The 17,420-nt window shown below is 43.1% G+C and overlaps 1 protein-coding gene across 1 annotated transcript; it reads left to right on the top strand.

Moving 5' to 3' along the window:
• The first annotated feature begins 1,198 nt into the window (after positions 1-1,198).
• On the top strand, positions 1,199-17,111 carry LOC121482487 (ragulator complex protein LAMTOR5-like). The gene is made up of 2 exons (XM_041740395.1): positions 1,199-1,372; positions 16,830-17,111. Exons 1-2 carry the CDS (start codon positions 1,199-1,201, stop codon positions 17,109-17,111), a joined length of 456 nt encoding a protein of 151 aa, XP_041596329.1.
• Positions 17,112-17,420: the final 309 nt, after the last annotated feature.

Here is a 17,420-nt window from a genome sequence, read left to right as displayed (position 1 = left end):
TTTGTTTCCGGGGCTTCTGGGTTCATAGGGGTGTACTGCCTAAAAGCCTCTATGACTCTCTCTAAGAAGGCTGCTGGACTCTCATCCTTACCCTGTCTCACATCCTAGACCTTGGCCAGATTGGTAGGCTTGCGAGTGGCCGCCTGGAGACCTGCCCCTAGAGTCTGGCGGTGGACCCGGGGTCTCTCCTTACCTTCAGCTGAGTTATAGTCCCAGGTAGGGCGGGATAAAGGGAAGGCAGCATTTATGAGGTCTGGGGTTTGAGTCGGTTGTCTGGACAGACTTCCGGGCTCCCACCTGAATTCATTCTCTCTCCTCGGTGGTGAAGAGAACCTGCAAGAGCTGTCGGCAGTCATCCCAAGTAGGCTGGTGGCTAAAGAGAACAGTATCTAAAAGCCCGATTAGATCTCTCGGATTATCAGAGAACCTTGCACTTTGGGTTTTCCAGTTATATAAATCACTGGTGGAGAACGGCCAATATAACATTAGCTGTTCGCCCGTCTCATTGGGGGCCCCATGGCGCGGAGAGGAAGGGCGGTGGAGTCGGCCGGCCCCTCATTCAGAGGTGGGGCCATCCGGTGGGTCCGACCGCGTGTCCCCGCTGCTCGCCCTCGTACAGGGACTCCCTTGTCAGGGAGGGGTGGCGCCCCTTCTGCAGCCCCCGGTGTCTCCAATAGAGGGGCGGAAGGGGGAGGGGGTGCCCGGTAGGGCGGCGGGAGAATCAGGTCCTTCGGGGAGGAATCCTGGAAGACCGGATAAAGGGGCGCTTGGGGCGTAGAGTCGGTCTCCTTCTCGGCTTTCCGCAGGGCTAGAATATCGGTGGGTCCTGCTTTGGGGGGTAAAAATGGTCTTAGCCTAGGAGGGGGATTTTCGGTCATGTCCTTCCAGGCCAGGAGGTTGGGCACCTGGTCAGGGTGGCCGTCAGGTTTGTCCCTGAAGATCACGGCCTTAACCTGTAAGATAATAGGTGGAAAGTTCCTTCTCGGGGCCATCCCACGCCAAAGGTTGGCCATTCTGATATGCGATAGATTTGAAGTCTCCGTCTCCTTGTGTAAACAGTTATGACACTTAACAAGGACACAGTAACACAGACAAATGCACAGTTAACAAGGACACAGTAACACAGACAAACGTTCCAGTGCCGGCCGCAGAGACAAAACAGAAAGCCACCCGAAGGGCTAGCAGCCGGCCCTAACAGATGAGGACCTCCGTCCTCCTTACAGTGGGGACCCCGTCCTCCCGGTGGGGGCAAGGGACGTCTCCTCAAGACCCCCGGTCGCCGGCCCGCCAGCGCGTCCGCCTAAGCCAATGCCGACCCAATACAGATTGGAATTCCTTCAGGTTAGGGCTCTCAGAAATATGCGCGCAAAAGGTGGAAAAAGTTGAGTGCACTCACCACGCGTGAACCCCTCCGGATGGGGTCCTAGAGGTTTCTTGGATCCCGGACGAGGCCCCAAATGTTGTGCCCAAGATTGCAAATCCGAGAAACCACCAAGGAGCCGACACCGATGCAAACACACGAGGGTTTATTTACAAGCTCGAGCTTGGGTGCAAGTGTACCCGACACAGCGGAGCAGGGACTTGGACCCCGAGGTGGGTTTCAGCTTAGTTTTTATAGGCTGGTCTAGGGGACCTCCAGAAGGGGTGGAGCAATTCCTCAAGTTCTGTTTACATTTTGATATGGGGCCTTCAAGGGCATTGAGCTCTGTTCTCATTCTAATAGGGGCTTCCTGCCCTTGGCTTGGGCTCTGTTCTTATTCTAATATGGGGCTTTCTAGGATGTTAAGCTGTAAACTCTTTTCATCCTGTAACTGAAGTAAGGTAAAGTTCAGCTCTTATTCACAGGGGCCTGGGATGGCTGTACTTGTGCTAACGCTGAACTTAAAGTGGAATGGCCTTAATTTTCTCGGCCTCCACAAGGACAAAGGAAGAAGATAGCTGTCAGTGAACCAGAAAGCAGGCTCTCTGGACACCAGATCTGCACACCAGATCTGCTGGTGCCTTGATCTTGGACTTCCCAGCCTCCAGCACTGTGAGAAATAAATTTCTGCTGTTTATAAGCCACCTGATCTATGGCATTCTGTTATAGTGGACTAAGACAGATTTATTTAGCCAACAGATACAGGAGGAGATGCTCAACAGCACTAATCGGGGAAGTGCAAATCAAAACCACAATGAGATATGGCCTTACACCTAATCTGAATGGCTAAAATCAAAAAGACAAGAAATGGCAAGTGCTGGTGAGAATGTGGAGAAAAATGAACCCTCCTGCACACAAAGGAAAATCTCTGAAAACTGAGTAGAAGTTAACCTTCCGAAAAAGACTTTTACATATATAAGGGAAATCTCCATTTGCAAGGGTGTCTCCCTCTCTTTAATAGGAAGAGGAGAATGACTAAACCTCTAGAAACTCTTAACAATGAAGAAAGCAATGACCTAAATCTGCATAACAACCTTACCTTTATTTACTATGTTTTTCCTAATAACTTCACATAAAGTGTTCCTTCTATTTAAGAGGGACCACAGTGGTGGTGGTGGGGGTGGTGTGGATAACAGAAAAAAGAGATTAGGCTCAACTCTGAATACAAAGGACAAGTGGAGATGATGGCCAAGGAGCAGGGTAGGGGTAAGTGGACAGAAAATTACTAGAAGGAGTAACATCAGGGGTAAGGAACATTCTGGCTAAACTGATTGGACAGGATTCCTGCCTTCAGGCAGGCCAGAATAATAAGATATGGAGGGTGAGGGATAAGGAATTTGACCTGATATTGAGAGTGGGGATTTTTGCTAAATTGACCTAGCAGGGTTCTTATTAAAACAAATCTCAGTGGACCAAGGGAAAAAAAAAACAAAAACAAATTTCGGGCCTAGTTGAGAAGAGTGCCCAGAGGAGCCTGACTCACGTTTGGTCAAGGAGCGAGCCTTTGTCAGAAGTAGGGGGATCCCTGGGTGGCTCAGTGGTTTAGTGCCTGCCTTTGGCCTGGGGTGTGATCCTGGAGTCCCAGGATGGAGTCCCACGTCAGGCTCCCTGCATGGAGCCTGCTTCTCCCTCTGCCTGTGTCTCTGCCTCTCTCTCTCTCTCTCTCTCTCTCTCTCTCCTTGTGTGTCTCTCATGAATAAATAATAAAATCTTAAAAAAAAAAAAAAAAGAAATGCAGTAAATCTGCCTTCATGTGTCATTCAAATCTATGTCTAAGGGACTCATTCATGGTGAAAACAGAGCAGCTATTGATCATCCTCTATACTGTTGTATTTCCTGTGCTTGAAAACTTTTTTTTTTAATATCCCCACCTTCCATTTTTCTTTCTTCTTAACTAATCATGTTATTGATCTATCACAGCCACTAACTCAGGAAACGAACAGTGCCACTAACTCAGTGGCACTGCCATTGCCACCTGCTTCATTCTGGGGATCCCCAGGGGGCTGGACACATCAAAAGCCCAGCTCCTGGCTGATTTGCCAACACTGTTGCCGGAACAAACTCAGATAAATTCATTGCAAGAGAAGCCAATAATTCAAGAAACTCGGGTTTGGAAAAGAGAACAGGAGAAATTTATTTTGGGTTCCAACAGCCGGGGGAGGTGGCAGGCTCAAATCTTAACAACCGCCTCTCTACCAGCAAGATGGACATCTAGAGTTTTATAGAGAGAGGCTCAGGGGGCATGTGCAAGAGAGTGTGCAGAGAACACATGACCATGGGTCAGGGTGTTATATATTCAGCCCATGATCATGGACAGAGAAGGGGACATGTGAAGTGTGGTTTCTAGGCATTCTGTTGCTATCAGGGTTTTTCTGTTCTGGTGGTTGGAATGTTCCAGTCATTGCAAAATTGTCAATGCCTCAAGAAAGTGTGATAATAAATAAGCACAAAGGGTTTCAGTAAGACCACGAGGTAAGCAGTCTTGTCTATTTCTGTTTTGCTTTTTTTAAAGATTTTATTTGTTTATTTATTTTAGAGAGAGGGCGGGAGAGTGAGTGGGGAAGAGAGTCAGAGGGAGAGGGAGAGAGAGAATCCCAAGCAGACTCTGTGCTGAGCAGGGAGCCCCGTGAGGGGCTTCATCGCAACACCCTGAGATCATGACCTGAGCCAAAATCAAGAGTCAGAGGCTTAATGTACTGAGTCACCCGGGCCCCTTTTTCTGGTTTTAATTGTTGGGGTCTATGACAGAGCAAGAGGGCTCACCAATAACTAAGCAGTTCTTAAAGCTTAGTCCTTTCTTTTAAATCTTGGGCCTTTGAATTTTAGTAAAGTGTGTTGCCCCTTTAGGTTAAAGTTTCTTTTTCAGAGAAGTTACAGAAAGATGAAATTGTCCATCTGCAAGTCGTTGAGAGAGCTAACAATCTTTTTGCCTTTTATGTTCAATTCTCGGTTTCTATATTGCTGAGAGCAATCATTACTGTTTTCTCTATTTACTTTTTTTGTTTTCCCAAAAAAATCAACATCCTTACTGATGAGTGTTCCAGAAAGTTGCCCAGAGTATGTGGTCAGGACAAAAGTGAGGCAAGTGAGGCCTTTTGGCTGTAAGTACTTAAATATGGTTTTGACCGGAGGCCTGCTCTGGGGACCATCACTGACCTATTCTTTTGAACAGGGAGATGTTCACAGTAAATGATGTTGACTCCAGGGAAAAAAGAGTTGCTTCTGGAAGCATACAGGGTTCACAAATATTAAAGGAACACTTTCTCTTGCAGGGATTGTGGCCAACAATTCTCTCCGGTGGGAAGGGAATTAACTCACAGCATCAATCCCCTAATTAGAGCAGCCATAGCAATGGTCCTCAAGAGAGGAAGGCATGGCGGAAAATCACCTAGGGAACTATACACATCATTTCTCCCCCTTTCCCTACTTACCAGTCTGCTGGGCGTGAGCGTGTCTGGATGGCCCAGGGGAAGTGGGCACAGGTGGTTTTGACAAATTTCCCAGGCAACACAGAGAGGCAGGTCTCTCTCACTCCACTGGGAAACACTAGGCTAAAGAAAGACCCAAGGTTATTTATGAAAGTTTGAAATATATACTGTTGACTCTACTTCTAGGAATCTATAATGCAGAAATACTTGTACACTCATTCAAAGATAAATGCACAAAGATGGCAATTATAGTACTTTGTAATAATAATAAAAATAATAATAGTAATGACAATCTTAAAGTCCATCAGTAGGAGATTGTTTAAATGTACAGTTTAGCCATACTATGGAATTCTATACCTTGGTTAAAAGAACAAATTAATTTAAAAAAAATTAAAAAAAAAAAAAGAACAAATTAACTCGTCATGTACTAACAAGAACGATCTCCAAGGGATATATTTGGGTGGAAAAAGTGTATTGCACAACAGTATGTATAATGTGATATTTTTGTAAAACCAAACAACCAAATTGTGCGTATATGTGTTTTGGTATATAAAAGAATTCTGGAAAGAGATACACAAATTCTTAGCACTGGTTATTCATGAAGATGGGAGTAGAATAGGGTGGAATTTTCAATTTTTTAAATGGACTTTGGCATTGGTCCTTTTTTACAACTCACATTTTTTTTTTTCAAATGCAAAAATTAGTTGGAAAAAAATGCCCCATAAAGAGGTTTTTGTTTGGTTGGTTGGTTGCTTTGGTTTTTGCCTCATATGGTCTTCAGTCTCCTTTCCATCAAAGCTTCTTTAGTTGTCCTCATCATCACTAGCTCCTCACATTCACACCCACACCCACACTGCCATCATGAGCAGCCTGCGGCACATGAGTAAGGGGAAGGAAACAAAAGTTCAAGGTATTCTTTTTAATATTTTATTTATTTATGGGCCAGCCCCGGTGGCTCAGCGGTTTAGCGCTGCCTTCAGTTAGTCCAGGGCCTGATCCTAGGGACCCGGGATCGAGTCCCACGTTGTGCTCCCTGCATGGAGCCTGCTTCTCCCTCTGCCTGTGTCTCTGCCTCTCTCTCTCTCTCTCTCTCTCTCTCTCTCTGTGTGTGCGTGTGTCTCTCTCTCATGAATAAATAAATAAAAATCTTAAAAAAAAAAGATTTTATTTGTTTATTCATGGGAGACACAGAGAGGGTCAGAGACATAGGCAGAGGGAGAAGCAGGGTCCCTGCAGGGAGCCCGATGTGGGACTCGATCCCAGGACTCTGGGATCACACCCTGAGCCAAAGGCAGATGCTCAACCACTGAGCCACCCAGGTGCCCCGAGTTCAAGGTGTGTTCTATAGGGGATGGTGAAAGGGAAGTGACACAAAGCATATATTGTGTGACTGGCCACTCTTTGCTAGACACTATGTATGTTACTCAAGATGATCCCAAGAGATAGCATTTTATATATGTTGTCCAAACCAATCATAGTCTCTATGTTTTGAATACAGCTTAAAATGTGGACTTGAATTAGGAGTAATTCTATCCTTTGGTGAGGCCCTCCTAATCCCCCATTGGGATTAGCTAACATTGTCCTAATCAAGACCCAAAGGACTCAGGAAGAGTTTTTTAGCTCCCTCCTAACTGCCTCTAACAATTTAGAGAGAGGGCTTGGTCCAGGAAGAGAGCTATTGCCAGAGATAGCTACAAAGAGTCTGGGCTAGGTGTGGTAAGCTGGGGGGGCGGGGGGGGGGGGTGCTCACCAGGGTCTGTTTGTTCAAAGTCCTCTCTGTGTCCTATTGCATCTACCTGGCATGACAAATATTTGTTTACCAAACATTTGCTCATCTCATCTTCCTATGAATTTACTTCCTCTGCTTTGAAGCCCCAGACCCTGCTCCCTTCTCCTTAGCTCAGGATGACATATAAATCTCAATTGCCTGACTATCTTTGGGCCTCTCATGTACTTGTGGGGATCCCATAAGTACAAAATTAAGTTTGCTTTTCTTCTGTTCATCTCTCTATGTCAATTTAATTAATAGACCAGCCAAAAGAACCTAGAATGGTAGAATAAAAATTTTTCCTCTTCTACACTTGTATACCAGATGTTTTCTAGATATTTGTAAGGTTTAAAATTTGTTTGACTTTCCTATTAGACTTTCAATTCCTTGAAGGTTGTGACCTTGTTTTCTTTATTATTTGTGTACTTGACACCTAGAAGGCATATGATGTACATTAAATAAATGTTTATTCCAAGAATAAATAAAAAATAAATACATAATCAATCAAAATAAGTTTTGGGGGAAACAAGATCTGAAGAAGAGCATATATAGGAAGTTTCATTATTTGAAATAATCTCCCAGGAGTAAAAGTTGAAGGTAATTGATTTGTAAGGTTTGGGCATCAGATAATATAGAAGAATTATCAGGAAGTGAAACTTTCATTTGAATAAAATGTGATTATCACTGATTTCAAATACTTACCTGCCTGAGAAGCTTTGATTTTGCTTTTATATAGGATTATGTGTTACATACACAAAAAGCACACAGCAAACCAAGAAAGAAAAGTAAAAATCAGAGCCACAAGCAAACTAAAAATGTAGTTACTGTTCCACATGTGACAGATGAGATGTTGACTTTAAAGAAACAAATGTGACTGGAGTAAAGAAGAAATGTTGTTCCGCGGTGTGTTTTACTGTTCTCGCCCTAAGTACTCGCATATAGAAAACCAATGTTAGGAGCCAGCGAAGAAAATTTAATGGCTGAGGAATGATTTTAAAATAGAACATTGACACTAGGCCATAATACTTTCTTGTAATTACTCATCTGGTTAAGGACTTCAAAAGTATTAGCCATGGAAAGCCCCCAGACAAATATTTGCAACTAAAATGTCCTAAAATGTTTAGGCCATGTTCGGTACTATGTTTAAAACACACACACACACACACACACACACACACACACACACCCTCAAGCCCAAATATGTAAAGAGTATGCATACTCATAGGCCATTGCTTCAGATCTTAAAAGACTGGACTAATGAATGACACAACCTGTGGGGAGGAAAAATACGAGAAAAATATTGCCCCTACTACAGAAAAGAATTAACACAGATGTGATGCCTAACTGCTTATCCTTAGAAAGGTCTGCTTTTAAGGTTGGCCCATGGTTGGAGTCTGGGAACTTGAATTTCGGGAGAGTTCCCACCATTTCCAGAACTGATAAGAGTGGCTCGCTGGGCCTAAACAGTTTGTGCAAACATTAAGGTTTATGCTTGAACACCTGCTTTCCTTCTGAGAGGCTGGAATTTGGGTACGTGCCAGGCCAGGGGTGCCTACGTGACCACCCTCAAATAAAAACCCTGGGGGCTCAGTCTCTAATGAGCTTTCAGGGTTGGGAACATTTCACACGTGTTGTTGTAACTTGTTTGTGACTCCACTGGGAAAGGACTTTTGGAAAATTGCACCTGGTCTCCCTGTGTGTTTTTTCTCTTTGCTGACTGTGCTTCATGTCCTTTCATTATGATAAATCTTAGCCCAGACTACATGCTGAGTCCTACGAGTCCTCTCAGTGAATTATCAAACATATTGGTGGTCTTGGGGATCCCTGACACACCCTCAGACACCAGATGCAGACGCTTTTATGATCTCATATGAAAATATTCTCAGACCCTGTTGTAGCCTATCTTCCTTCCTCTTTTGGTGCACTGCAAAGATCCAGTTAAAATAGAACCCGCTTTTTTCTTTTTAATATTTCATTGTTAGGCACATAGTGCTACAAAACAAAATATAGTTAAAAGTTGAAATTTCCTTCCAGGGCAGCCCAGGTGGCTCAGCGGCTTAGCCTCTGCCTTGGGCCTAGGGCATGATCCTGGAGACTGGGGATAGGGTTCCACATCGGACTCCCTGCATGGAGCCGGCTTCTCCCTCTGCCTGTGTCTCTGCCTCTCTCTGTGTCTCTCATGAATCAATCAATAAAAAAATTTTTAAAAATTTCCTTCCAAGGAGGTGGGCAGGGGTTGGGGGTGACTGGGTGACGGGCACTGAGGGGGGCACTTGATGGGATGAGCACTGGGTGTTATTCTATATGTTGGCAAATTGAACACCAATAAAAAATAAATTTAAAAAAATTTCCTTCCAAATAAGCCAGCTGGTTCTTTTTTTTTTTTTTTTTTTTTTAAGATTTTATTTATTTATTCATGAGAGACAGAGAGGCAGAGACACAGGCAGAGGGAGAAGCAGGCTCCATGCAGGAAGCCTGATGTGGGACTTGATCCGGACACTCCAGGATCACACCCTAGATTGAAGGTCGCGCTAAACCGCTGAGCCACTTGGCTGCCCAGGCCATCTGGTTCTGTGGAAACTTAAAGTATCTGAATATTGTAATTGTCTTAGCAAGAAAGTCTGTAGGTTTGCACAACCCTTTAGGGATATTTTGTTTTGATGTCAAAATACCTGACTACTTTCTAAAAAGCAAGGTTTCCTTTTCTCTCTTTTTCACCCAGCAAATCTCTACTCAGCCTCCAAGATTCAGTTCAAATGTTACCTCTTCAGTTCAACCTTCTAAACTCCCCCAGGCTAAGTGGGTCCTTTATCTATCAGTTTCCACATTGTATTTTATGTCTTGCTCTTCCACAGAGTGATCACATTACATTAAGGTTGGTTATCTCTTTTTCTTCTGAACTTTGAGGTCAGGACTAGGTCTTTCCATCCATCAGTTCCCAGATTATTACCTTAGCATGTGGCAAAAAGCGTGTACCCAGAAAGTTTGTCACATAATATTAAATGAATTACTAGGCATCTTTTTGGTTCATTGCTTAATTGAAATATGTTTGTGGAACCTTATATTCATTGTGGTACTCTGAGATGTAATTCAATGGGATCATGGTTTTGCAAATTTCTTGAAAAACTATGCGGTGCTAAATTGCTCTTGATTATTATTAGTCATCATCATGGTAGAGAGTTTGTATTATTATTATAAAAACTATATGTCTTGGCATCTTGAAAATGCGAACTTGAGAATCATTGCTCTAGCTCTTGCTATAGAGCCAGACAGTATGTGGTTACACAATATTTTACCTTTTTAGAAAGCGACCAAATATGATCATGGAGGAAGCAGATAAAGGGGAGCAGAACATGCCACCCCAAAATATGCCTTTATGGCATAAAGATTATTTTAGGCTGGTTATTTTTAAGAAACTGTAGATACAGAAGAAGCTCTGAAATGGGAGCAAAAGCTTCCCTTTTGTGAGAGATGTTTACATGTATAAGGGAAATCTCCATTTGTAAGGGTGTCTCCCTCTCAGTACCAGGAAGAGGAAGAGGACTCTAAATCTCTAGAAACTGATTCAGTGGGGAAGGCAGGGACTTAAATCTGCACAAGAACCCTACCCTTGTTTACTGTCACCTACTATAACTGGCTCCCCCACCCCAAAACATTTCTTTTATCTTAGCTGAAGGTGATATTTTAAGATGGTGGCTTGGACTATTTTAGGGAGTTACTCGGTTTGCCTGGGTTTCTACCATGTGTACAGGTGGTATATAGTTATTAAATGTATCTTTGTTTTCTCCTGTTAATTTGTCTTTTTATCATGAGCAGGAGGAGGTCTCAACTAAGAACCTAGAAGGGTAGAGGAAAAACTCCCTACCCTCCCCCCCCCCCCCCCCCCGCCCCCGCTCCAGCAAAGGGCTAACAGTTATACTATTTCAAAAGCAAACCACATAACAAGAAAGGAATATTGACTAGTGGTGCTGACCTGTTAATGTTCAGCAAGAACCTCCTACATACAGTGGTCTTTTCCTTCTTAAACTGTCTACAGTGTCTGAAGCTGTTGCCTTCCTGTTTCCTGAGATTTCCTCTTTCCCTACTTTCTAGGACACCACCCTGTTACCCATCTTCCAGTTTCACTGCCCCTTCTCTACTTTCTTCTCTGGCTTGCCTTCTTGCCTCCCCCTCTCCCATCATTCCCCCCACACACACACACACACTCCCACCTCTTTTTTTTTTTTTATGATAGTCACACACAGAGAGAGAGAGAGAGAGGCAGAGAGACACAGGCAGAGGGAGAAGCAGGCTCCATGCACCGGGAGCCTGACGTGGGATTCGATCCGGGGTCTCCAGGATCGCACCGTGGGCCAAAGGCAGGCGCCAAACCGCTGCGCCACCCAGGGATCCCCACACTCCCACCTCTTAAGTGTGTTCATTTAACTCCTATTCTATCCATGGCCCTTTTCTCTCTCCATTCCCTCCCTTGGAAAATAAGATAGTTAAAAATTACCAAGCATTTACTATTGATTTTAACCTTCGGACAATTATATACTATTGGGGAGTAAAAATTTTCTTCTACTCATCAAAGATTCTTTCAGCTGGTCTAAGAATCAAACTGACTCGAGACAGATTAACAGGAGAAAATCAAACACAAGTTTAACAACATGTATGCCTCCTGTGTTTATGGGAGAGACCCAGGAAAACTGAGTAACTCCCACAAATGACTGAAGCCATCACCTTAAAAACCATCTTGAGCTAAAAACAAAAGAGATGGGAGTCAGTTATAAGGGTACGAGGAAAAACTCAGTAATGAAGGGTAAGGTTGTTATGCAGATTTAACTCCCTCCCTTCTCCACAGAGTTTCTAGAGATTTGTAGATATCCTCCTCTTCCTGCTACAGAGAGGGAGACACCATTACAAATGGAGATTTCCCTTATACACGTAAATGTCTCTTACAAAAGGGTGTCCATGGTCTCTTAAAAATAACCAGCTTGAAATAAGCAATAGAGCTTGGGATACCAAAGTTTGCTCCCTTACAATAGATAGTAGTATTTTCCCCATTATAAAGATGAGAAAATGGAAGCAGAAAGATGTGGAGTAGTCCAAAATCACAGAGCTCTTAAGGGGGAGAGGCTGAGATTGAAACTCTGATAGCTTGGCTCCAGAGTCCAGACTCTTAACTGTTTGATTACTCTGTAGAAAGCACCTACAAAGCAGAACCCTTTGGTTCGGAGTCGAGAAACCAATTGCCATAGGGTGCTGGATTTGGAAGGATGGAGGACTAGCTATTTTCTTGTGAATTCCTCAAAGGGATTCCCGATCAATTTACTTAAAACAGAAACTGCCATTTGCTTGAAGTTGTGAGACCAGGCAACTGAAAAAAGTCTTGGCAATACTGACTCAACCTAGTTCCTCTTATGATTTTCCTGTCTCTGGTACTGATGCTGCCATAAAGGTGAAAATGAGATATTTGAGCTATGTAACTATATAGTAGTGACCCGTTGAGTCTCTATTTACTGTTGGTGCTACAGAAACATCACAACTACTGTGTACTGCCCAGTGCCAGACTCATTATCACCTTTTGTGAAAAATATTTACAGAACAAAAGAACATGTTTGTCCCAGAATGTAAGCTCCTGAGAAGCAGGGAAGGTGGTTCTCCTACATTATATTCTGTAATGTTCCCCCTAAGTAATCCTTCAGTTAGGAGCATCTCTTAAATTCTATTGATTGCAATCAAACTTTTTGGATGGGCACATCTGAATGCAGTAGAAAGCTTATTTCAGGATTTAGGAAATATTTGCATCGCTTTTAAGGAGCTTATTAAATTCTAAAAAGAGCCAATTTAAAAGCCTTTTTATTGAACCAAGAGTGAAAGTAATGAAAACCAATTTTGCACAGTTAAAAAAAAAACAGTGAAGCTCTTAATAATAATTGTTTTTGAACTCCCCATTGCTTAACTCAACACATTTTGTTTCTGAGTAAAACTTTCCTTTCCTCCTGGGAACACCTTAACCAATCCCAAAGTTACACAGTAATTGAAGTTGTTAACTACTCTACCAAATGCAGATCATTTGCTTGGGAGTTTGAATCACTTTTAAAAGCTCACTAATGTTGCTCATGGTGTGGAAACATCCATGGATGGTTCAGAATATTCCTGCAGATTCACTCCAGTTTTGTTTATTTTCCTCAAGTTGCAGTACAGTGTCATTTCAGTTCACATACCCTATTAGATCTAACATATCTAATCCAACTGTATTCTTAGGAAATTATTTCAGGGTGCCTGGATTGTTATATTCTCTGTTTCCGTCATTGGATCTGTTGCTGCTGGCTCTTTCCAAATGTTGGGACTCTGGGGAATTTACCACTTTCTTCTTCATACTTTGATGTATTCCTTGAAAAAGGTTTTTTTTTTTTTTTCTTAAAGAGCATTTCTCATTTTTATAAGATCAATATGTCATTACCTGATTTACGTATATTTACTTTCTGTGTTTCAGTTCCAGTTCAGACAGTAAACATGTATTGAGTGTCTATTATATGCTAAGATGCCACATTAAGCAAGATGGGGGTCTCCTCCCTTAAGGAGCTTTCAGCTCAGTTGGAGAGAAAAACATACAGGGACAAAAATGTTTATGCTGGTGGTATGCATAGGGGACCATGGTAACAGGACGTGTTCTCTTGGAAGAGAGGGCCTGGGCGTGACGAGGAGGACAAATAACAACTGACCAGGAGGCTGGAGGCAGGAAAGGCAGAGGGGACAGCATGAACAAAGGCCTAGAGATAATAAACAGCACGCTGTGCGTGGCTTGCTGCAAGCCGCACTGGAACTGCTGGTGAAGAACGTGCTGGGCACAGTTGGTATGGAAAGATACTAGACAGCTGTCCAAAGACCAGCTCACGAAGGGCTTTTTTGCTATTCCAAGCCAGCTATGCCATGCTCTACAGCTTGGCAGGAAATGAGGCAGTGTGCAAGGGTTTTAAAAAAGAAAGTGACAGTGGGAATATAAATTGATTCAGCCACTACAGAAAACAGTATGGAGGTTCCTGAAAAAATTAAAAATATAATTACCGTGTGATCCAGCAATCCCACTTCTGGGTATATATCCAAAAGATAGGAAAACAGATGGAGAATATATCTGGGCTCCCAGGTTTATTGCAGCATTATTCATGATAGCCAAGACACAGACAGAACCTAAGTGTCCATCAGTGAATGAATGCATACGAAAGGTGTGGTATATATACACCATTGTATATATACACTATTTTCCAAGATTGAAAAGTGTGGCATGTATATACAATCTTTTTCGGCCACAAGAAAGAAGGAAATTTTACCATTTGCAACAACAGGGATGGACATCAAGGGCATTACGCTTATTGAGATAAGCCAGACAGAGAAAGACAGTATTTCGAGGTATTAACTATACATGGAATCTAAAAAAGCTGAATTTACAGAAACAGAGAGTAAAGTAGTAGTTACTGGGGCTGGCGGATGGAGCAATTGGAGACATAGTGATCAAAGGGTACAAACTTGTAACTAGGGGCTGAATAAGTTCTGGAGATCTAATGCATATAATAGTGATTATAGTCAACAATATTATATGCTTCAGACACTAGCGAAGAGACTAGTTTTTGTTTTTGTTTTTGTTTTCCAAAGAGGCTGGATATTAAATGCACTCACTACAAAAAAGAAATGATAATTATGTCATATGATAGAGGTATTAGCTAAAGCCATGGTGGTAGCCATATTGTGATACTTAAATGTATCAAAGCAACACACAATGTTATAGGTCACTTATGTCTCAAAAACTATTTTAAAAATTAAAATTAAATAAATAAATAAATAAAATTAAAATAAAAAATAAAAATACTTTTCAAAAATAGAAAACAGGAGTGCCTGGGTGGCTCAGCAGTCAGCTCAGGGAGTGATCCCTGGGTCCCAGGATCGAATCCCACATCGGGGCCCCCCACAGGGAGCCTGGTTCTCCCTCTGCCTATGTCTCTGCCTCTCTCTGTCTCTCATGAATAAATAAATAAAATCTTAAAAATGAATAAAAATAGAAAACAAATTTAACAATGTCAGATTTACCATTTAGGTAAGTCATTCAGGTGGCACTGGGTATGGATGTGAAGTCGGCATGAGTAGAAGCTAAAACCCAGTTGGGAGATTTTTGCAACGATCCATAGAAAAAGATGGCTTGAATTGAAGCAGTGGTAGCAGGGCTGGGGAAATGGGTGATGGGTTTGAGGTATATTTAGTAAGTGGAACTACCAGGGCTCAGTGTTTGGATGGCGAGAGGAGAATTCTAGTATAATCCTTAGGGTTCTAGCTCTGTGTCCTTTGGCAGATGAAAGATAGAGAACATTTTAGGGGAAAGACTGATGAGCTTTGTTTTGGACTTTTGGGGTTATATGTATCTGGGGAACATCCAAGAGAGCTTGCACAGCAGGAATTTGGATAAAGTACTCTAAAGTTCTGGGCAAGGATGCAGATTAGAAAGGGGTGTGATTAAATCTATGAGATCATGTAAGATCAATCAGAAAGCAATATGCAGTGGGGCACCTGGCTTGCTCAGTTGGTAGAGCATGAGACTCTTGATTTGGGGATTGTGAGTTCGAGCCTTACATAGGGTGTAGAGGTTACTTTACAATTTTTTTTTAATTTTTATTTATTTATGATAATCACAGAGAGAAAGAGAGGCAGAGACATAGGCAGAGGGAGAAGCAGGCTCCATGCACCGGGAGCCTGATGTGGGATTCGATCCTGGGTCTCTAGGATCGCGCCCTGGGCCAAAGGCAGGCGCCAAACCGCTGCGCCACCCAGGGATCCCATACAATTTTTTTTAATATTAAAAATTAGGGCAGCCCTGGTGGCTCAGTGGCTTAGCGCCGCCTTCAGCCCAGGGTGTGATCCTGGAGACCTGGGATCGAGTCCCACGTCAGGCTCCCTGCATGGAGCCTGCTTCTCCCTCTGCCTGTGTCTCTGCCTCTAACTCTCTCTCTGTGTCTCTTGTGAATACATAAATAAAAACCTAAAAATAAATAAATAAATATTATAAATTAAAAAAGGAAAGCCATATGTGATAAGTTATGGGCTGAGGGTGGCACCCTAGAAAGAATCCAGTAGATCAGGGGAGGAACATTAAGGTGACAGAGGAACATTATCCCCGGGGAGTGAAAAGAGGACCGAGAGAGGGCAATGCTATTGAAGTGAGGACACCAGAGACTTTCTAGAAAGAACTGATGGACAACAGTGTCAAATGCCTCAGGACAATCCACAAGGGGAAGGAGGGAAAAATGTCCATTATGTCTGGCAGTTGGAGAGTCACTTGTAGCTTCTGTCAGTGCAGGGGGAAAGCAGATATTCCAGCCCTGGTCTGTGAGAGGGAGCGCCTGTAACTAAGGGGAGATTTTTTTCTCACTCTAAGTGAGTCCAAGTCTATCAAACTGTTTAGTATTTCCATTGCTGGTAGGAGGATTGTTTCCTGCCATTTCACTGAGTGGGTAGCCCCGGAAGGATTCCAGACTTGTTTGGGCCTCAGGCCTCTTTCTTGGTCCTGCTGGTGATAGACTTCCATAGACTCCTGGTTCATCACATATCACTTTCCCTTTTTTAAAAAAACACTTTTAATTTTTTTAAGATTTATTTTTATTTATTTTAGGGAGTCGGTGGTGGGGGGCGGAGGGAGAGAGAGAATCTGAAGCAGACTCCCTGCTAAGTGTGGAGCCAGACTCGGGGCTCAATCTCATGACCCTGAGATCACAACCTGAGCCCAAACCAAGAATTGGATGCTTAACAGACTGCACCACCCAGGATCCCCAGTTTTTAATGTTGTTTTGGTTTGGTTTGGTTTGTGTTTTGTTTTGTTTTTTAGTAAACTCTGCCCAGTAGTCTCCTGGTTACCAAGGTCCAAAAATGATTCAATCTGGGCAGGGCAGCCAGCCCCATCATCATCTGCTCATCACTCTGGTTCACAGCATCCTCTCCACCTTTGGACCCCTGGAATTCTTTACTGCCTTCAAATCCAGCTGTATATTTTAAAGGAGTTTGTTTCAGTAAATAGACAGATGGACAGACAGAAGGAATTTGTTGTATTTTCATCCAGGCTTTATGTATGTCCCCTAGTTGGGGGTTTTGAAGAATATCTACCATTTAGTATTGCCAGAAATGGAAACACAGATCTGTTTCTGAACATTGAAATACATGGCATGGGGGATCCCGAGCCAGGTAGTCGACAGGCGGGGTGGAGGCCCCCTTGGAGCAGCACCTGAAGGATACACTGAAGAATCCATTGTTGAGTCTTGTGTACAGATTCACAAGGATTAATCTGGGCAGCTGGGGGACCCTGTCAGATGAGCATGCTGGGGTGATATCTGTTCTAGCCCAGCAAACAACTAAGCTGACCTCAGCCCCCACTGATATTCCTGTGGTGTGTCTAGAATCAGATAATGGGAACAATATGATCCAGGAACATGAAGGCATTGCAGTGGCAGTGCACGAAATGGCTTCTTGATGTCTGATATCAGTTCTCCAGCAGCGTGTCATAGGGGCTTGATCCTACCAATATCAATTATCTTGTACAACTACCAAAGTAGTCAGGCCATTTATTTAGTGCATTGGGCACTTTTCTATTAATTTTAGAGTAAGCTGATTTTTGACAGTCAATGGACTGACTTATCAAAATATTAGTAAGAAGGGATCATGGTTTGGGGCAACTGGGTGGTTCAGATGGTTAAACATCTGCCTTTGGCTCAGGTCATGATCCCAGGGTCCTGGTCCTGGGAATGAGCCCCATGTCCTGGTCTCTGCTTAGGGGGGAGCC

Source organism: Vulpes lagopus, chromosome X (genome assembly GCF_018345385.1).
Source record: "Vulpes lagopus strain Blue_001 chromosome X, ASM1834538v1, whole genome shotgun sequence".
Lineage (NCBI taxonomy): Eukaryota > Metazoa > Chordata > Mammalia > Carnivora > Canidae > Vulpes > Vulpes lagopus.
This window is presented reverse-complemented; position numbering and strand designations above follow the sequence as displayed.